This window comes from Schistosoma haematobium, chromosome 2 (genome assembly GCF_000699445.3).
Source record: "Schistosoma haematobium chromosome 2, whole genome shotgun sequence".
NCBI lineage: Eukaryota > Metazoa > Platyhelminthes > Trematoda > Strigeidida > Schistosomatidae > Schistosoma > Schistosoma haematobium.
The window spans coordinates 19,777,086-19,799,998 of record NC_067197.1 but is presented as its reverse complement, the minus strand read 5'-3'; the positions used below and the strand labels follow the sequence as shown (position 1 = coordinate 19,799,998).

Sequence of the window (22,913 nt, the reverse complement as noted above, 5' to 3'; positions counted from 1 at the left end):
TACACAACTTTAGATTATTTGTAGCCTGCATAATTAAAATTATTTCTGTATTATGACTTGGAAGTACAAAGTAGAATCTAACATATAACTGATTTCATTTGAATAAAGTCAGAAGTTCAACTATTTACTTAGCTACAATGTTGACAATAATTTACTACTTGCATGTATATAGACGGACTCTTACGTAAACATTCGGTTACATTTAGTCTTTATTCTAGGCCTTGAAAAATGTGATCATTTCAACTGATATGTTACTGTCCAACATAATGTTGATCTATCATTACAACAATAGATCACATTCCTGAAAATGAAAATTAATTTCAGTTGGTTATAGTCATTACAAGTATGTCTCAGTAGCATTAAACTTCTGAAAAACTAAAATTTTCCATCTTATTAAGAGTTCTTTATGTGAAGTAGTTCGTCATTCAATTAATAACTAAAAAATAAGATGAATGTTTGAGTCAGCTTATTGATTAAACAGATATATAGATTAAAAAACTCTTCTCTTCCTATGGAATACACCAAACATTCAGTTTAAAAAAAAACTAGAGACCACAGAGTCACATTGAAGAAGAAATAAGGACTATTTAAAGAAGAAAAATTTCTTTTCGATGATATTACTTTACTAAAGTCAAACAATCGTATTGATAGTTATAATGGATAAATCTATGATAAAATGGAAGACAAGCAAATAAATCAAAGAGACAATAGATTACAGATGAATGATAATTGTCAGCTTGAAGTATATTAAAGAACTGTGAATATAGAGTAGAGTTGAGTGATAAATTATTCTGGAATATCAAATACAGAAGGGAAGTTGTATTTGATATAGAGGAGGAACAAATTGTGCTTAATTTTTAGATGGTTTTCTGCTTGGAATGACTACTGCTACTGAACCGTGGAAATTTAGTAAGAATAAGAGAATAATTTACTTCTTATATTAAGATTTTTAAAGCCTATAGGAAAATGTTCGTTTTATGGACAAGACATTGCACAAGCTGAAATGAAATCTCACCACTTCAAAATTTTAATGGCAATCAATTTACAATCAGTAATGAAATTCTTTATTATACTTTTTGTCTCAACAACTTTTGTGGTCATGAAAATGGTTGTGTACGTTCCCTAAATTAGGAAGAATCCTGACCCTTGATAGACGTTTGTTGATGGCATAGTATGTGTGTATATGATCTCACTAGTAGTTCGTAAGGAAATCGATTACCTTCAGGACCTGATACTTTGAAATGAATCAATAAACTATTCCTTGTTATAAAAATAAGATATAAACTTATGCTACTAACTTATTTAAAAGTAGACAAAATTTTTGACTGAAATTGAGTCTTGTCGCTTTCAGTAATCAAGGCAGACGAGAATTTCACCGCATTGATCATATCAAATTTTCAGGAAAGCAAGAACTGTATCGAAGAATTCATTTTGCGATTTTAAAATCTATTCTACAGTATTGTAACAGGTAAAATTGATCGGAAGTAATTGCGATTAAGGGTGTTATATATTAGGCAATACAATTAAACTAGTCAAAACTGGTATAGCAGATTAAGATATTAAGTATGGTTAATACACACTGCAGATATGTCAGCCTAATTTGGTCGACTGACTTATCATTCGCAACTGACTTTAAATCTGCTTAATAGGTAATTATGCTACATAAGGCCATTATTTTGAACGTACTTCTTATTGAACACTTATAATCTTCAAGTGTTATCCACGTGTCATGACAAAACAAATGTTCAACTAGTGCACTCATCCGTCAACAGGAATTAGAAATTTTCATGATGAAAAGTCCTAGATGAGCTTCAAGCAGCCATAATATAATTTTTCAGTCACCAATTGTCTTGAATTTAATATAACCATCTTCAGTTCCATTACAGAAAACACGCCATTCTTAATTATTAAACTGGGAGGTGTATACAAGTAACCTATTAAACATTTCGCACTTGAAGTTCCTAATCTTCAATGAAGGCAGTATACTATGAGGTCCTTAGGATATGAAAGCCATACTTGTGATATGCAAAGTAAAAATAACAATTTCATTGTACGATAATGAGGAAAATATGAATCATCTGTATCGGTTAAATGACAGTGAAGATGATGACTCAAACAGTTAATCCACACGTACACAATAAATACCCACAGTTCAGAGACCAATGAGTTGTAAGTCAATACTGTCAAGTAACGTCCTTTACTCAATGTATACCGTAACTTTAGCGGCATTATGTGGATTTGCTCTTCTTTTTTATTATATTTGTAACTTATTGTGTCTGCTAAGAGCTTAACTGACTAGTGTTTGATACTGAAACCCACAATTTGAAGTTGCTTAGTGAGAATACAAAAACTGCTAATATCGATTTATTTGACTACTGAAACAAGCCAAACTCACATATGAATACACATTTTACATGATTCATTTACAGTCAGATTTGTATAAATCCACCTGAATGGTATTTAATATCGACTAATCAACAACTTACTCTATGAACACATAATTACTATACTCATACAATTGAACATCTGTAACTAACAGATATAACGAATTGACTAAGCCATGTAATTACTTCTTTTGAAGATGTGATTACGTTCCACGAATGATTAGAGAAAAATCAGTTTCATACGTTAATCAACTCGGCGATCGCTCACTATATAATTACAGGTTGGATGTTATACGAAAGAGAACAAAGCTATCACATCGGTGGGTTTTTTTATTTAAAAAAGTTTCTGACTTCAACTTAAATTCTATCCGTCAACGTTTCTTTAGTGAAATCAATGATCTTAGCAATCGCGTCATTGGTTATTATTGTTTTAATAGGGATAAAAAGTAGGGAACATTTCGCAAAATGATGTTTTCTATTAATTATGAACAATAATAATTTAGCGAACTCTGATTGAATGGTTTTGATTGTGGTCACTGACAGAAAAATTGTGCTCCAGGTAAGCGATACAAATTTATATATACGAACAAAGTGCAAGGGATTATTCTAGACTTTAAAGTCACATCACATCCCTAGGTGGATGGTGAAAATGATCCGCAATACTTCTCCCTCTGCATTGTTAATTGAATCAAGCTGACCAATGGTTTGTTGAATGTACTTGGTTCACATTGATGTACAAAACCAACAACAGAAATTTACTTAGCCATTAAACTGTGGCTTTGAATATGATAGGAATTATGCATAAAGCAACTAATGTAATCCATACTCTTCATCAAATAAACTCATTCGTAACATTTGATTTTATCGAACAGCTGATTCTGTAATAATACTTGATAAACCAGAATGTTACTTTAAGGTAACTGACAAGTTCCAGAACATTTTTATTAACTGGAAATTTGCAGCTCATGCTTATTTTTGTGACGCTGTTGAGGTCTTCGAGCTGGATGTATTAACTGAGGAACTTTTGTCGCTCTGAACACTAGCACCTGTTTCGTGAAAAAATGACTTACTTAATAAATTAGTTACCCTGAAAACCATCGAGTGTCAAGAACCGTCACATACCAACACTTATGCATGCTAAACAAAAACTTGGTTTTTTCGAATTCGGTATAAAACTGTCATTTGCTGCTTCAAAGAATCCCGTATATATATGGCCATGTTGATTTATCAGTACTTTGTACAATGCTGTGTTTATCAAAATCTTCGTCTTTCCACGGTATATTCCGTAGCTTTGTATAAGTTCGAAATTATGACCGGGCTGAAACTGTATCCTCGATTCTTGTTTTTAGTATTCATGTATCCTACAAGGGTATTATTTTTATTCTGTGAAAATACGATACTGTGTTTGAGAAAATCCAACATGATAACCTGTGATAAGTAGAAAGTTTGCTCCAAAATGACTAGCAAGATTATCACATTTAAACTAAATTGAAAGACTATTAGTTGAAATCAAAATGTGACAGACAACTGTTGTTTTCCAAAGGAAATTACAGTAACGTTCCGGAAGTAAACTCTTACTATCTGCATGATTCTTAAACCAAACCTTTAAATCAATAACACTTGTAGGGAGTTAAAGTATCTTCTGTCTGTTCAGATACTTGGTTGCAACCAGATTTTCAACCTCTAATTTCATCTCAGAACGGGAACCACAGACATTTAGTGTTTACAATATTGTAGTCTAGTTATTCAAGTTGTGCTTTAACCTTCTGTAACCACTCATTTGGATCAGGATGTTACACGTTGTGCAGTACCATAAACACTTAGGGTGTTAAATGAATATTACATTTTTCTCGATTTAAACTTTTTATGAGAAGTTTGTCATTCACGCTGTATTATGTACGTTAATCGAGCGGATTATTTTAAACCATTTTGTATTTTAACTGAGAACAAAACAGAAATTTCCTGTAATATTTAACTTCACTGATCATATCTTAAGTCAGACTGAAAACGTGACACATAACTTAAGCTCAGTCCTTTCAACTGAATTTTGCGTAGAACTTCAGCAGTATTTAAGGAAATTAAAGCAATCTCAGAAAAAATATTTATATTAGACTAAGTTACAAAAAAGGGGGAGTGAATAAAAGAACCAAAACAGAGTAGTAACTATTACAAAGACGTAGTGCTTAGAACACTCATGAGTAAAAAGTAATGCAGATTATTAAAAGGTTTCATCCAGTTCAGCTTACAACAAAACAATTTGAGTAGGAATAAGCGAATACAGGGAGAAATAAACCGAGTTCCCTGTAGACAAAAGAATGAAAAAAAAATCAAAGCAAGTAAGTTAGTGACTATTCACCAATGTATTATTAACTGGTGAATGAGAACGTTTTACATTTTCATCGGAATTCTCATCATCTTGATGTTTTGTAGTGTTGTCACTTGGGGTTCGGGAATTATTAACTGGCCAGTTCTTTTGACAGCTGCTAACCTATAAAACAGAAATGTGAAACCAATAGAAAGATAGGAATTGCAAAATAAACCAGTGGTAATATACTAGTTAGTCAGAATAGTGCTATACATAAATTATGTTACAAGATATACACCCCCATCGCTTCGGATCACAATAGGCACCGATATTTCCAAAAGTAATTAGAGAATCCTAGTCAATTCATACTCTCCAATCAAAAGGTGGGATTCAATGCATAAAGGCGATTATTTAAAGTTTAAAGAAGTTGAAAAGATAGTGCTTTATTCGTGATTCGGTTTACGATAAGTTTTCTAGTTTAACTTGTGAATTAACACGTGGTAAGTGATAATAATGACAATGAACTTTGTCATTTTATTTAAGCAACATCCTTAGTTTTTCTATAAATTTAAAGGATGACTCCGAATAGAAGCAAGTAGGGATTTTGTTGTGGTTTTATTTTACATTAGAAAAAGTGAGAGGAAATCGCTTAACTGAAGGAAATCTTTCAGATGGTATTTCGGTAAGACGATAATCTATGGACGACCTTTTGTCCTCTGAGCTCAGAGGACAAAACTCCATCAAAATCATCCACCTGAGCTACAAATCTTCTCCACCATCTCAAAATCATATGGACGACCTTAGAGCAACACTAAAATGACCTTGGAATGTCCACCTACTTAATAGGGTTAAATGAGGATTATGTATTAGTATGAGGAATTAAGATTAAGATTTACAGTTGAACGTTAGGGTTAGAAATTAGATTTAATGTTTTCATCGCGAACTGACATCAGCTATTATGACAAAATGGTATTTAGCCAAATGAGTGGATGAATTTCACGTCGAAATCCAAGATCATCCATCTCAAATCTGACTGATTTGTTCATAAATTATAGTTTCGCCGGTATTTCTAGCTAAATTATATGTCCCACTATATACTATAGTCGCTCACTTATTCTGATTGATTTATTCAACTGTTTAAGACTTCACTTATTTATCTGTGTGTACCAGTATTTATGTATATTATACAAACAAATAAGTATTCGAATTTATGGTGAATTTTATTGATAATATGAGCAAACTGGATTAATCATATTATTCTAATAATAACTTATCCTAGAACTGTAAGAGTCATGTAAATCAGATTAATAATTGAGGTTGTCAATGGTTTTATTTCCTTACCTATGAATAAATAATACAATATAGGAATATGACAAGAAAATTAATATTTTTTGGATTCGAAGAGGAAACGATAGAGATATATGAATTAAACTGGTAACCATTGTCCAAGTCACTCACTTTAAATACAACAAAACAACCAGAAAATATAAAACTTGATTTATTACAGCATACTATTAAATAGTTTCCTTTTAAACTACATTCATCTCACATTAAAGTACATGATATTGACTATCAGAAGGGTTAAACTGAACGTACTCTTTCTCCCATTGTAACAGCCATACCCTGTGTTTTAGCTCGAATTCGTACATGACCAGTTACAGGTTGATCAGCTTCCGCTTTTTCTAAACATAAATTAGCTAAAACATGTTCGCCAAATATTGTCTTGGCATAAAGCGTCACGCAAAGATAATCACAATCACCCGAAAGAGCCTCGGTAGGTGTTAGGCAACGTAAATTCGTATGGCTTGTAATTTGAGATAAGTAGGTGAACAGATCTTTGATTTGTGTATTCACAGTAACCTAAAATGATCACAAAGAGCCCAAATAAGTAATTGAGCATAAATTTATATGAAGAGAAATAAGCTATAACATGAATCGATTGAGTATGACTCAAAAGAATAAGTTGATGTGATAACTTTGTTTATACATTTATTCAACGTTCAAACATTTTGTTATGAGTTTGATGCTCACCTTATTCTCCCATTCAAATTCAGACCACATTTGACGAAATTCACTTGGTGTACAAGTGGCTGGCATAATGTACTCCATAATATCAATATGAATATCATTTAACACAATGCAAGTTGTTTCGCCAGATGAACCCCGAACATCGTAGGATATATTTCCAAAGATGATACCATTTTCTGTGGAAGAAACCTGAAAACATATATAAAATTCAATTAATTTAACTAGGTTGAAATGTAAATCAATAAGATAGTGAATTCGATATTCAATTGTGCACATTGTAAATAAGTAATAGAATAAATAAATATATAATATAATCAATAATTAAATCGTCTACAACTTACGAAACGTAACTGTAAGTCATAATATTACTATAAAGCTTTTTTTGATTTCGCTAATGGGTTTTTATCACCAAAACCCAAAACTTTCTTTTTTTTAGATACCCGTTAAAAAGCAGGAAGATAGAAAACTTCATTGTGATAATTTCTTGTATTTCTCAGTAATTTTATGATATCTTTAATACAATATTTAATAAAAACTATACACAGTACAGAATACAAACTAACCTTAATATTTGCTTTGATATTAGCAAAATCTTGAGGTGCAATTGTTAATGGACTAGGTTTTTCAACCAGACGTAAATCGCCTAATGTAGACAGTTCTAATGTTAAATTTTGCAGTGTATCTTTAGTTTGATTAACAACTAATACATCTAACAAAATATCGAATTGATTCACATGAACATACGCTTCTGCGTATACAGGATCAGAAAAGCCAGTTAATTGGTGAACCTAAAAATTTTTGAAAAGAAAATAACTGATTCACTGAATAAATGTATAATTTTGGTAACAGCAGAGTATTAATAATAATAATAATAAATTATCATTATATAACTGAACTATCAGATATAAGGTTTATGAAACCGGTCTTGAGTCATATTTTGTGTTTGTGAACAAGTAATATTATTCAGGTGTTCAAACTGAAGTAGACAGAGAGGGTTTCAAATCCGTAACTGAATGAACTTAGTGGATAGAACGCTGAATAACTTGTATGTCTAATATCTTCTTGCAAATGAAAAAAATTTGCGAAATTCAAATCAGCTATCACAGCAAAATGATCAATGGTTATAATCTAGGTAGTAAGCACTTGGAAGAATATACTGGGTGGCATGGTACACGATCAATCACGGGTTTACTCTTTACCTTCTTTTGGATCTTCAGTTGAAGTATTCCCTCATACATATGTTTTTCTTTATTTTTCTTACAATGTTTATTCATTCTCAATATTATGGTTAATTCGATTATCTCGACTACAGTTATTCATTTCATTGATCTCATGTTGTTTAGGTGATTTAATATGCATATCCCGCATATTCCTACAAAGCTATACACTGTTTATTACTGACTGACCTGGATATTATAAAAAAATTCATCACATGAAGCGTGGTTTATATGATCACTTGATAGGAGTAAAAGTTGATTTGGAAACAATTATGTAGGACTATAGGTATTTTAAAAACTTCTGTAACTTGACCACCGAGTACAGATACATGGACGTAACCCTGAGATACACTTTTGTGTGAGTACTAGTGACATTAACCAGCCATCCACACCAAAGTGGGTAGAAAGGTTTGAACGTGGGATCTAGTAGTTAAAGAGAGAGTGATTTAACCAATGAGCGACTGCACCTGTTTAGGTTGTAGAAATGAAGGAGCCTTAATTAAATCTACTATTTCCAATAATATTAAGATGTGAGTAGCTAAAAACAGCCATGCTCTTAAAAATAACATTTGTTTACCTTACCTTACTGAGTTTAGATGTAGCATAAGCATCACCAGCACTGCCTTTTCCACCTGCACCCAGCGCTTGACTAAGTGTTAAGTCAAAACGATCTACTGTGTCACCGAACTCAGTTTGGCCAGTAAGTAGAGAGAATTTGATCGGCGCGTCCGCACGATTCAACTCAGCCAATTGTTTTTGATGCTCAATTAAGCCTTGATTACGAGCTTTAGCATTGTTTTTACGTTCTGACTCTTGGTATGCAAGCATTTCAGTAAGACAGCCACGAGATGTATGTTCGAAAGCCTCTAAGACTTCAGGACGACGATCAGCCAAGATCTGTACAAATGAAAAAGTAAAGCCAAAAATGGCGTTATTACGCAACATTAATCATAGAGAATCCCAGAAGAAATAGAACTGACATTAAATATGTTTTCCACTCCCTAATACTCCTTACCGTTTATTTAGTCCGGGAAGAATCGTCAACAGATAAGATTCTGAGCCACCAAGTCCAGTGAGTTGTCTGAACAGATCCTGGGTTTCGAAGTACTATGAGAAGTTAACTTAACACACCTAGCTTCTACTCAAATGTAGAATTTTCAGAAACTGCATTATCAAACCTCAGTATTACTAGCACCCTATAAAACAATCAAGTAGAAAATATTTCATTGTGACTTTATATTGCTTACATAATGCTTTAAATGTCAGGACTGTACTGAGTTATACTGGCCACCCGTTCATGTTAATAAATCGACAATGAAAGCAAAGTTGGTCATTATAACCATAGAAAGGTATTCATCTTGAAAAGATAATTTATTTGATATTATTAGAGTTGGAAGGTAGTACAAATTGAATTTGAATCTCATGTTGACGATTGACATTCGCTAAATAAATGTCACGTAAAAATCGAACAATTCGTTTATAAGGAGAGAAATTTCGGTCACCGATTTTGCCCAATTATAACTACCACTATTACATTATACATTAATCATCATAGAAGTAAGACGATTTACCATCGTGCATCAATAAAACAAGTAAACAAAAATCAAAACAAAAACTTCATAAAATCAAAAATTACCCTACCTTTAGACAAATCCACATACGATCTAAGTGGTCAGGATTCACTTGATGTGGAAGTAGTTGACTAGTAGCCAAATGTATCATACTCGCAATGATAAGCATACATTCAGCAGCGAATGAATTTTCTTTTGAAATTATTTTAGTTTTTGTGCATTCATCTTTAACGGTTTTCATTTGTTCTTGTTTAAGAAGCAATGAATATCGATAAAATAATTTGACTAAACAGGCAGATAATACAACTCCAGGCATATAATGTGATTCGAATAGAGCTGCTTGTAGGACAGGTCGTTTGATTGCATTCACTGAGCTAGAATCTTTATTTGAACCTTAAATAATTTTAGAAAGGAAACAGAGCAACTAATCAGTAGGTAATCACTTCTAACGTGAATACATTTGCTGTTTCATAGGACAAATATTTTAAACAATTCGACGATAATGTTTTTAAACACGTGTTCATTAGAGTAAAACATTAAACGCCAAAACGTGTGATAGATTCTTTATGTCCTACAGTTAAATTCAATTACAATACACGCTCTTTAGGGATGAACCAGCATGCACTATACATGTTAAAACCATTGAACTTAGTGTTTCAAGGTGTAACACTCATTGAATCATGATATCCACTACGCCCAAACACATGACAGCAGATCTTAGGGTTACTTACAAGGTGTTGTACGCCTTACGCCTAATTTCAGCTATGGCTAGAAATAAATATGTCGGAAAACAATAAATGATAACGTCAACAGTTCGTAAACATAAAGTTTAAATTATAAGCAAAAAGTAGCCTTCTGTCTGACTGAGCAATCCTAATTTCGGAACAGTGGTTTCGTGATCAAAGAACTCAGCATTCAACAAACAGGTCATGCGTTCATCTTGTTATTTTCATCTTATCTTGCTAATGAGGTATGGTATCTTGAGCTAACCCATGCCTGTGCCAGACTCTATGTTGATGATGTCTGTCTGGCTGAAGTTCTAACACCGTTTCATCTACTTCAATTCAAAGATCCACGTATTATCACTACCTTGCATACAAAATGCTTTTAAAAAACGAGTTAATAAACCTGTTCTTGATAAATGAGCTATACTAATATTAGGTATTGCTTAATATGCTCTAAATTCTCTTGTTAATATAACTAATATGATCATCTAGTTGGCCTTTGTAGGATGTACAAGCTGTTTAGTTTTGCTAGTTGAACAGATGAAAAAACAAGTATTTGCATGGGCTTTGTTATATGGTTTATGTTGTGAATATATATATATATATATATATAAACTGATGTTTTTGTCTAGTCATATATTTTTAATATACAGCAACTGTGTTGAAGCCCTATTGTATCAGTTACACCAATCGGATCTGTTAGTTTTCTTTTCCTCACAATTTTGCACGGTATCTTCTTGTGTTCTGGGTATCTGAGTCATTACGAACACAATAATATGGCGAAGATAATCTTGGCTGAGTAAATGAATACTTAGCTGATGATTTTGACGATAGACGATGACATATCAAATACCATCCTTAGCGAAACTTCGAAATAAAAAATTTCAGAAATGCGGGGTTTTGATTACAGTCAATGACGCCTGAAACTTGAAAACACACATCTAAATACATTATACTGTAAAACCAAATATATTGATTTACGTAACCTACGAAGAGTAAAAGCAGACTGAGTTGCGTATGTCCCATCTGCAGTAACACGTTGTGCTGGACTGACACCAACATTTACATCACCTGAAATTAGCACGGACGGCTGACTTTGGTTTTCAGCAGAGGAATTCACTGAATTCACTTGACTAGCTTGTCTGCGTAACTCCTCATCAACAAGTGGTAGCTCGCCGATAACCTTGATAAAATGATAGCCATAAAGTGAATCAAGTGAATACAGAATTTAGTAGGAATAACTATGTATTTAGAGATCATATGACATATACAAACCATAAATTCTAATTTATATAGATTTTATCTGAGCTTAAAAATTTGATCGTGACTCTTCGTTGTGTTTCTGCCTAATAATATTAGGACAAACGTCCAAGGAAAGTGAGCAGTCAATATTTCGCTAAATATGTTAGAGTGTTAGCAGTTTGTCTCAGCAGTCTGGGATATGAATGGTCTTTGTAATGGAGCAATTTGTCTGATGTAATGGTTTCAGTAGCAGTTCCGATTCTGTTCTATCATCTTGAAACCTAACAAATAATCTTCGACTTCGATTGACTCCATAAGGGCCATATGAACAGGATTTCGTTTTTTTTTTCATTCGAAGTACCGTAGCACATTGTATGTTGTGTACATTCTATTAGTAAAATCTTGTTTAATAGCTCCACTTTCTCATGTTTATTGTATTTTGACTATGAATCTCATTTATTTCATCCCACATAATTAGTATTCTGAGATTGAATGTTTTGTCTAAAACGCTACCCCTTCTGAAGCTGCGTATGCAAAGCAAATTTATCATCCACAAAGTTTACATGCTAATGTGGATCGGACAACAAACAGATTTCGGTCACTAAACTGGAAAGCAGTATTAATGACAAAGTCGGCTTGAGACTTTTCACCGTGTTGCAAATAAGTTCTTGATATGTCAATTCAAAACGTATACTTCATATAAATTTTCAAGAGAATTTTGTACGGAAGGAAGTAACTGGGAAGAAAATAGGTGACATTTTCAGCTTACAACTATGCTGTTTCCAATGATTGCAAGCGGAATGCAACTAGAGATAAATTCTACAAGCTAGTGAATAGCATTACTGTGATGTGAGGACCCGAAATGTGGCAGTCAAACATTTACATACAATCACATGAAACTTTTTTGTTGCACATTCAATAACAATAATAATTCATCCCAATTATGTGCAGATTACAAACTGTTTTTAATCGGCATAACCTTTTGACAGATACTACCTAGCGTCGATACCCAATCTTTTCTAGACAATCAGATTCCATTATTTCAAAATGCTACTGTATTCAGTTACTAACGATGTAAACTTTAACAGAACTATCAATCCTTTTATGGTGCGCGACTGGATTTTTATCATATTTTATTCAAAGCCAAACAATCATTTAGCGTTTCACTAGTTGAGAAATTACTACTCTACATCGGTAGACTAACTAGTTTATGTAAATGTTAAACAAACAAGATTTTGGGTTAGCTATCGATCCACTGATTAGTACAAAAAGTCATCTGTACTTAATTAGGATAAACGATTTAACTCGTTTAAAGTTTTTAAGGTGTTCCGAATAGAAAAAAAATGCTATGTATCTGTGAGTTCCTTGAAATGTTTCCAGGTATGTTTGTTTGCTTCAACAGATTAAGGGTGTTGCTATCATATGCAAAAAATTCCATAACGTTTATATAAAAAACATTGAAACTTAGTCATAAAGTACGGAGAGACCACAGTTGATAAGTATGATAGCAATCAAAAGATTTTCCAGTATACACAATCCATTAGAAAGCATACTGACACAATTATATTTAATTCAATGTAACTCGTTTATCAAGTACGATTTTGGGCTACACTTTGTTTGAGGGTTAGTGAAGCTGCCCAACTACGCAAAATTAAATAGGCAAGGCCAGTTTAGGGACTGCTATATACTAGTTGGAAGCTAGGCGCTTTAACCACTAACTTATAAGTACCACTGTAACAATCATTGAATAGTACCCTGATCAACGATTTACGAAAACAGCGAAAGCTGGATTAGCACTCTAAAAACGTTTAATTAGGTTACTTCAGGATTCGTCTTTAAATCAATATTTAATCCACATGGTCTCTCAATGATAAACCTTCTAACACGGCAGTCTGGAAATAATACTGAATGTCAATTCATAATAAGGCACGAAAACTCAACTGACTTTTTCACGGTTGCTTTCGACGAAGATAATACTGTGATGAAAGAAGTTACTGAAGTTTCAAAAAATAAATGATTTGAGAGCGTTGTAACGAGTCAAACTTACCTGGCGAATAAGAGTCATAAAGGAGTTAATTTCTTCATAAGTAGTACAATATTCACCAAAAATCCAAACTAAATGTCGAAGAGTTTCACGGCCGATAATCGATGGAAAAATTTGCATCAATTTTTCCAAAATGTCAGCCTTTCTTTGAGGAAATCGCTCCAAAATTTCACGTAAAAATTTACAAGCCTCATTTGCAGCTCGTGTATCGCCAATTTCTTCGTAGGTCAAAATCTTGAAAATTACAAATAAAGGCAACAGTTGCTAGACCAACTAAACTTTTATGTAATAAACTAATGCACTGACAAGTTATTTAGAAGATTTGGGTTTGTGTTCATTCATAATGAAACCATAGAACACACTTCATGGACACCTTATCAAAACATAGAAGTCTACTGTTCAGAAAAACTTATTTTCCATAGAACTAATAGTTTTCACTGCCTCTTAAGGTACTTCAGCAAATAACTTACAGCATTTAGATAACTTCGTTCATTACACCCATAAAAATCAGGCAGCTAAACTCAACTGGTTGTACAAAATAGTGTATGAAATTATTTACCTATAAAAAGTAATCCCTGATTAGATTAGTAAACTTTGATGATTTCCGCAAGTAATAATTCGTTACGCATCCCTTTTAGTCGAATTAGAAGTAATTTAAACAATTTAAACATTGATGTCCAGCGACCAGTGATTACTCCAGGTCGACAGACAACGATTTAGCAACTAGTACAATCAAACTAGGAATCATGCAAAGACAATATGAAATTTCATCAAACTGAGGAAATAGATATAACGTCACAGTAGAATCACATTGTTAGAATAAATTGGGGACGAAAACAAACAAATCTAACGTAGCATAAGATGTAGATTTTAACACTTAATAGCTCTTCGAGTCGGAATTTCAGTTAAAAAAAGCCTCGGAACAACCCAAACGCCAACAATAAATTACATAAAAATACATAAATCTCGTTTGTATCCCCCTTTCTGAACATGAGGTGCTAGAGATTCGGTTGATCACTACATATGCTAGGTTCTACAACGTTTGTGACCGACTAATTAACTGTCTGATATGCACCAAAAAGTTGCAATGATAAAGCTGAAACTTTTACATATGTGAGTCATTTTAATTCATCATTGATTATTTTATGGACTCCAATTAGGAGATAACGGCAGCCAATGTCTGGAGACAGTGAATGAAGGGTGTGGTAACTTGATCGATACATGTTTGTGCTACGTTCTATGTTGGCTGACTGATGTAACAAAGCTCAGAACTAGTCGCAGTAGCGTTGTCGCATCCATTGATCTTGGATACAAAGGCGAAGTGAACTGAATGGTCAAACTCATATCAAGCAGTTGAATTTTGCTAAAAATAAAAACATACTGGGAAAAAATAACTAGCCATTTTATTCGGTCAAATTATACTTACTTCACAAACTGTCGGTACAATGCTTGGTAATACTTCTGGGAACCGTAAGCAAATATCATATATAGTGTGCACTAGTGAAAAACGGTAAACGGATTCGTCAGAATTTTGATCATCTGCAGAAGACTTTTCTCCATCACTCGCTGAAGCTGAAGGCCGGGTATTCGTGCTGCAAGCTTTGATAAGTTCTTTACGAAATATCTTAATCAATTCTTCCGCTGTACGAGCTGTCACTAAATCCATCGTTAAATTAAGTGTTTTCTGACGAACTTCCATGTCAGATGCATCTATAATACGGAGAGAATATATCAGATGGAAAAACAACAAACTTACTTATGATCTGCACGATATCCATAATTAGGTCTTGTAGAATACGCTCATGATACTGACGTAAATCAGTGAGACGTGATAATACAATTAGTTTCACATTGTTATCACTTTCCTTCAGGATTAAATTAATGTAACAACTTGCGGCTGCCTTAATGGCACTCGGGGCGGAACTTAGTGTTGTCAGCGTTCCTGCAGCTTCATAGCGCACAGCAGCACTACTAGATTGTAATAAGCTGTAAATACAACGAATAAACCGTAGCCTTTCAGAAGGTTTATCAAGACATACCTAGAGAGTAAAAAGAAATATGTATGTGTGGACTTACTTTGTAGATTAACTCTACAATTATGAGCTGAAGAATGTCACCGAAATTTTGTACTTCATCCAAACAAGAAGTAAGGTAATCAAGAGCAGTACTCTGACTGACATGAAGTAACATCATAAAAGCATTCCTTTTACAAGAAGAATCTTGCTCTTGTTCGAGGAATCTTAAAATTTTTTCAGGTGCATCCGGAATAAGCGATTCGAAGTTTTTGTATATCGTGAAAATTGCCAGCACTGCATTTCGTCGAACGTATGCATGTCGATGTTCCAGACACTGTTGAATAGATGGCATAATAGGCTCCAGTAATTCAGGTTCTTTTAATTTACACAGAAATCGTAAAGTTGACCCACGGATGAATTCATTTGGATGTTGTAAATCTTTGCGATAAGCATCACACACTAGTATCATTTCATGTAGAAGTTTCCCATCCGAACTGTACTTAGGCACAACTTCCCAAAATAGAAGCAACAGCTTTTTAATCATGTGATCCTGTGACGGCATAACAAAGCGAATCACAGGCATCAATAAATTGGGAAACTTCTCGCCATTAATTATTAGCCGAATAAGTTCCTTAAGTGCCTCTCTTTTCACATTATCATTGCTGTTCTGCAAATCGTCTTTGAGTTTTTGCTCAGTATATGTTTTTGCTTCAGATGACAAACCGACTAAAGTATAGCATATTTGATCACTAGCCATACTCCTTGAACCAGCCTTTAAAATAAATGAATAAATAAAATGTTTAGTATCGCATGAAAACATTAGAAACGTCTTCTTTACAACATCCACATAAAATACCTAGCCCGACAGAAAGTTCTATAACCAAAGGGATAAAGAAACTTTATGAGGCGTCAAACTCACAGATATAGATACGGATGCATACAGAAACAAGGTTTTAAGAAAACAGCCCGAGATAACTTTGCTAAGCACAATAAGAGGATGCACTCTTAATCGGCGAATAGCTAAGTAAAGAGAAACATTAACACAGCAAATTTAGGCTGATATTTCAAGATATGCTTAAGCCAAGACCTGAGATGAAAGCATATGTAAGAAAACATAATTTACGTGTTTACGACGATACTGTAACCGCATTTGCCGTATATCGGGTCCCTTCACCACAACATGCGATTTGGTCAGGTTGGGACTTGATTAGGATCTTTATAGTGGTTGGAATAATGGATTAGTAGTTCGGTTGCTATAATAACTTGTATGATGGTAGAGCTATATGATGCTGAGACATATTAAATTTTATACCAAACAAACTATGTCGTTTATAGAACTACCTACAATTGAGTACAAGCCAGCGAAAGGATTTCCTGGACTTTTGGCTTTTACAAATGCGTCCTTCCTGATTTTGCTCATGTTGCTCCAGTTATTGTCTTCCTGACTTCTCGATGCTTAACAAAATGGAAAACCCGTACTAACTGGTGAGTCGACTTGCAACTATAACTATAAGGCGTACGTTTTGTGCGCGTGAAGTCAGATGGCACAAATCAATGCACATTAAACTCGCCTCACTGTGTGCAGCCAAGTAACCTGTTGAACTCCAGTAGTCTTTATTACATATTTTTTCACTGTTTTTTGAAACAATATTCTCGATGTTTAATTCACTCCACTAACAACGCTACTACTTAGTGTCGATCTTGTTCATTATTGATCTTTTAATTTCATCTCGTCGTGCTAAGGTAGTAGTGATAACATGCCAACACATCCATCCAAACTTTAAGTTGATGACAAATATAAGACAGAGATTGCCTGACGCCTACAATCCATAGAAGCGAATTTGCTGGATAATTAAATGCTAAGCACTTTACAATAATCATCCTAATTATGAATACATCGTTTTACACTTTTGTGATACTGCTAATTATGTATTCATGCCAGTAACTAAGAACAAGTACTAAACGTGAGACCAGAAGTTTTAAAAACCGTGTCCATTTATTGCTAGAAACCACCTAGCCTGAATTTTTACTCGACATTTTATGAAGTATGTACAAACGTCATTGAAAATAACAACAATATGGTTACAAAGTGATGAATTTTAGATCAAAGTAAATCGGAAACTTGGATTATGCTATTTTGGTTTGAGAGGTGGCTGTTTTCATGTACAAATGATATATTATCACTCAAAATTACGTGGGAAACACACCTTCACACGTCGATGACGTAACGCGAATATTAGACTACGCGCACCTTTTGGTTGAGATGACACAGCACTTTTGCCGTCCTATGACTGGAGTTTCACAATATAACAATTGCATTACTCATCATGTGAAATATCGAAGGAGCTACAACTAAGACTTATAAGTGTAGTTGAAAGACCTTATATTAACCTAATATAAAGGGGATATATCAGATCTCAAATGCACATGTTGGTAGTAGTGATAATATAGTGTCAGTTTCGACTTCAATATGGCTATTATCAACCATGTGTCCATTATGGTCAGACATTCAGGCGTGGACAGCGGATATGTAAGAAATCGTCTCAGCAGAGTTCTCAGTAGATTGAGAAGTCAAGTCCAAATACCCCGTTGAAATGGCTTGCAAACGCTTCAGGAAACTGTACTTAAAGGTAACCACACGATATGTACCGTGAATAATACCACATAACCTAAGTTAATCCTTAATGCGATTAAACACAGAGTTTCAAAATGAAGGCAATCTTACTCGACAAGCTTCAATATTAAAATGATCAGAACACTTATTCTCTAATCGGAGAAGGGTTTTTGTGGATATTATATTCTACGCAAGATACTCAACATCTATTGGCCGGATACCGTCAGCAACAGCCTTTTGTGAGAGAGAACGAACCGGCTTCCAGACGAAGAAATTAGGAAAAGACGATGGAAATGGATGGGACATACATTACGCAAATCATCAAAGTACATCACAAGGCAAGCCCTAACTTGGAATCCTGAAGGGAAGCGGAAAAGAGGTAGGCCAAAGAACACATTACGTCGGAAAATAGAAGCAGACATGAAAAGGATCAGTAGGAACTGTAAGTAGCTGGAAAGGATTGCTCAGGACAGGGTTGGATGGAGAATGCTGGTGAGCGGCCTATGTTCCTTTACGAGGAGTAACAGACGTAAGTAATAGTAATTTCAATAGTCGAGGTCATAAGTGAAATGAAGCTAGATCACCATGGAGAACCTGGAAGTACTGGACGGCCACTTTGTCCTATTGTGGGACTCCTCAGCAGTGCGCATCCACGACCTCGCCTTGCGAGATTCGAACCCAGGACCTATCCGTCTCGCGCGCCAGCGCTTAACCACTAGACCACTAGGCTGGCTCTAAGTTAAATAAAAAGTATGTTATTTAATACAGACATGTTAAATGAACATAACCATATATTTGGTTCGGAGTATGACTGTGAGTGTCAAGTGCAGTGGTGCAATGCACAGCTGTGTGATTAACTCGAGTCCCTTTTCATGAGAATCCTTGTAATGGTCGTTTATTTGGTAGTCTGTTTATCTGTTTGTCTGCCTGTCGATCGTATTCTATTACTTTATAGATCTATCAATACTTGAGACCCACACATCCATACTCTTAAAGATGTCACAAGTATTCAGAGTTTGACAACACGCTAACCAGTAATAATTTTGGAAACAAAATGTCCCAACCCAGTGAAAACGGAAGTCAGAAGCGAAGAGATTCAAAGTCATATTTGACAGAATATCAATATATCGAGCAGTGATCAATCCAATCTGGCTAGCAGTTGTAGGCGAAGTGAAGCACGGAGTACCAACTCATGATCCGGTGCGGATAAATGACCGAACGCCTTCAGATATGTAAGTCCAGTAAAACTAACACAGTCAGCATCAGATGTCGAAGGCCTACAGACCTATTGATTTTGGGGATTTGTTTATTGCTACAATCTGGTCAATTTGCATTCAATTAAATACAGCGCAGATTATACTAGTCTAAAGCATTCCTGGGTTTATTTTACTACAATAAAGATGCTGGTCGTTCTGTTTCCAGTCTTGTTTCATTCTATTACAACAGCTAGTGATTCTATATGCCAGTCTCAGTATGACTCCAGTCGAATTACAAAGAGATCTATTTCCGGTGTCGATCCAATGACACCGTTATTCCGGTCTAGTTGTATCTATTCTGTCAAATTATGACTAAACTGTTTATAGGTACTGTATGTAATAATAAATTTAATTGTTTACCTATAAATCAACAAATGGTTTAGTCTATTTCTTACTTAAGTAATTTTTCCTTGACCAGCGATTTAAAAAACTAATATAAAGAGATGACGGTCTGGCTGTAAAATGTCCAAATGGTTCAGAGGGTTCTAAACGGAATAAAAGAATCTTTTGCTTGACAGACTTCCGTACCCAGTGGCAGTGGATCACCGATTCCTCCAGGTAGAAATTCAGGTATATCAACGATAAAACAGGAAAAAGAAAAAAGTTGGTAAATCATGGTGACATACTGTCCTCAGTCCTTAAGAATATGTCAAGCTTTCTCTTGAAGGACTACCGGTAAGTCTCTTGAACCAGCTCAGCCGGACGTAAATTCCAGTATTTGGCTACTCTTAAGAAGTAGATGTGTCTGCAGTCCGTCCTGCTCGTGTTGTGTCCCCAGTTTCTGGGTGTTTCCGCTTAGACTTGTGTTCGGACTAAACTTAAATAGGTGTTTAAAGGGATGTACAGAAGGGTTAAGGATTCTGTAAGTCATTAAAGGGTTACTTCTAAGACACCTGTATTTCAATCGGTAAAAGTTCAGCAACTGGAGGCACTTTTACAAGAGATAAATTTCGTGGCTCGCCGTTGGATACGCTTCAGAGTGTACTTATCCTTTTGGGGTGAAAGAAGAAATGTTTTGTTTCCGTACTCTAAATGATGATGAAAGTTTCTTCATCCAAAAGTACTTCTGTCTCGGTTGGCGTAAGACTTCAAATCGTAGGGTACCAACACTCTTAAATCTTTTCCAACTTGGGATACTTCTAGAGGCGAGTTGCCTAAGTTGTAGCCGTACTCTGCAACATGTCTCAGATGTACTAATTTACATTTTGAAGTGCTCAAGGTAAGCCCGTTGCCATTCGACAACTTTGAGGTCGAGTCGGATCCTCCTGAAATGCCGCTTTATCCTCTTGGTTGCATTGCTCTCTCCGAAGTTTCACATCACCAGCGGAAAGTAATACGTCAGACGATAACTGCTGTGGAAGATCACTTATATAGATCAAATAGTAGTGGTCCTAGTATTGAACTCTGGGGAACCCTACTAAGACATTCTATATCCTGAGAGATATTGATGTTAACCCTGACCTTAAAATGTCAATTCGTTAGATATGAAGTAGGCCAATCAGTCGAACTTGATTTGATACTTAATCATTTGAGCTTATTGATAAGGATGGTTGCCTATCTGTCCACTGCATTCAGATGGTTGGTTATACAAGAATGACCCTTCCTGAAGCCGTTCTGATGGTGTGGAAATAAGTTTGTAGGTAGTAAGTAGTCGTGCATACCGTCGCATAATTTTTCAGAGTATGGATAGAAGTGCTACCGGCTGGTAGCTTGAAGTTTCGCTAAGTAGACCTCTTTTGAAAGTTGATTTGATGTAAACCAACTTCCGAATTTCAGGTAATGTGCCTCGGTTAAGCGAATGTAAGAACATCACACCAAGCAGCGTTACCAAGATTGAAGCTGTTTCACTCGGAGAAGCAAAATGGGCCATATCCTGGCCAGGAGAAGTGTCTATCTTAGTACATCAAGTACATCCGGTACATTAGGTCAGCGCTCCGGTTTACTTCTGAAAGTCTTGTGGAGTTACAGGTTAGGCTTTCATCGATATAGTTGATGTTGGTTGGTAGAAATATCCGAGGGTATTGTTCTACTAGATGGTCAGCCGCATTATCGTTGTTGTTAGTTGGGCCATTAGACCCTAGCAATTGAAAAACTTAGGGTTTGGCTTGTCGAGAGGCTGAATGACGGAATAAGCATTCGGATTGGAGACAAATTTTTCATTAAGCTTTATCTGGTACTGAAGCTTGTCTTCTCTTATTGCCTTTGTGGATATGTTCCTTATTTGTTTGGATCGATGTTGCTAGCTGTTCGTTTGTATTCCTCCCGGCAGTGCCTCTTAAGGTTTAGCAAACGAAGAGTGCGATCATTGATGACCGTAGTTTCCCTGTAGACTTTGGGGACCGTTGGTGGTAGCACATAAGATCGTGTGCAGTAAGAAATCTCAATGAACATCCATATCAAGTTGAAAGCGAACTTTCCAGTCCACGTGTTTTAGATTGTCCCGTTAAGCTGATACATCCAACCGTTTGAAATCCCAATGTCTGTCGTTGGTAGGATGTCTTAGCTCAGTTTTGTTGATGAAACGTAGGGCTATAACTTCGTGATCACCTTTCCCCAGGAGATCCAGGAGTGAAATGTTGTAGACCAAAAATTCTTCCTCTGTAAATAGGCAGTCTAAGTGCAACGGCGTCTTATGTTTCTCCAACGAGTTGCCAACTTGACTAGTACGTGTACTTTACGAACGGGAAGTCTAGTGATAACGTGATTTTCATTTCTCTAACTTTCGCCGTATATTTACGCAACAAAATTACCATTTCTGTTCAAAGAATCTGTCCTGAGCTTTACGTTCGTTAGATTATTTTTCTTTCTGAGTTTGACACAAGTCAATGGTTAACTGTGCTTTTGTCTCAACTTACTTTTCGGCTATCGGTAAACCTGAAGAAAGGTAGTCCTAGATTGAGTAAAAAAAGCGCATAGTGAAGAAAAGAAATGGGACCTTGACAACGTTAGTATTGATGGGGCATGTATTAACACTAGTGAGGACATACCGTACCTTAACGCCATCGTATCATCGACGGTACTAGACTTCCTCGGCAAACTTGGGTCTTAAAACACATGTTCCTTTAATGCAACGGTTGTCTACAAAAGCTCCACAGGCGATTGAACCTCTTTCAACAAAGTTGAAGGGAGCCGGTTTTCACCGTCCAAGAAGCAGAACATCCCAGGTATTGAGTGAAACAAACTGGTGATTGGACCAAACTATCTACTCCTAATTCCGTCCAACCAGTCAACAAAAAGCAAAGGAATCGGAAACTTGCTTCAACCAACAGACATCAAGGTCCTCGACCTGAACATACACGAAAACCTGGGTGAACGATCACGGTTCACGATGACTGTTTCAAGATAATGAACCTTAAAGATAGGCCTGACCTTCCCCTTAGTCTGCAGGATGCTCTGTGAAGAGTTGAAAGCGAAGCTCGAATAGTCTAAAATAGAGCCCCTGACACACATGGTTTGCTCGGGGAAAGGACTCCAAGCATCATAGTCATCAAGCCACTAACTGAAATCGGATG

The 22,913-nt window shown here is 35.2% G+C and overlaps 1 protein-coding gene across 1 annotated transcript; it reads right to left on the bottom strand.

The window, feature by feature from the left end:
- Positions 1-3,762: 3,762 nt before the first annotated feature.
- Positions 3,763-17,795, bottom strand: COPB1 (Coatomer subunit beta; the record flags this gene model as incomplete). The annotated part of the gene is made up of 13 exons (XM_012936579.3): positions 17,739-17,795; positions 15,593-16,303; positions 15,273-15,555; positions 14,943-15,226; positions 13,520-13,750; positions 11,221-11,413; positions 9,576-9,898; positions 8,517-8,831; positions 7,281-7,505; positions 6,721-6,906; positions 6,286-6,549; positions 4,741-4,872; positions 3,763-3,867 (listed from the first exon to the last, which is right to left on the bottom strand). The coding sequence occupies exons 2-13, from the start codon at positions 16,286-16,288 to the stop codon at positions 3,763-3,765; spliced, it is 3,237 nt and encodes a 1,078-aa protein (XP_012792033.3). The 5' UTR covers positions 16,289-16,303; positions 17,739-17,795.
- Positions 17,796-22,913: the final 5,118 nt, after the last annotated feature.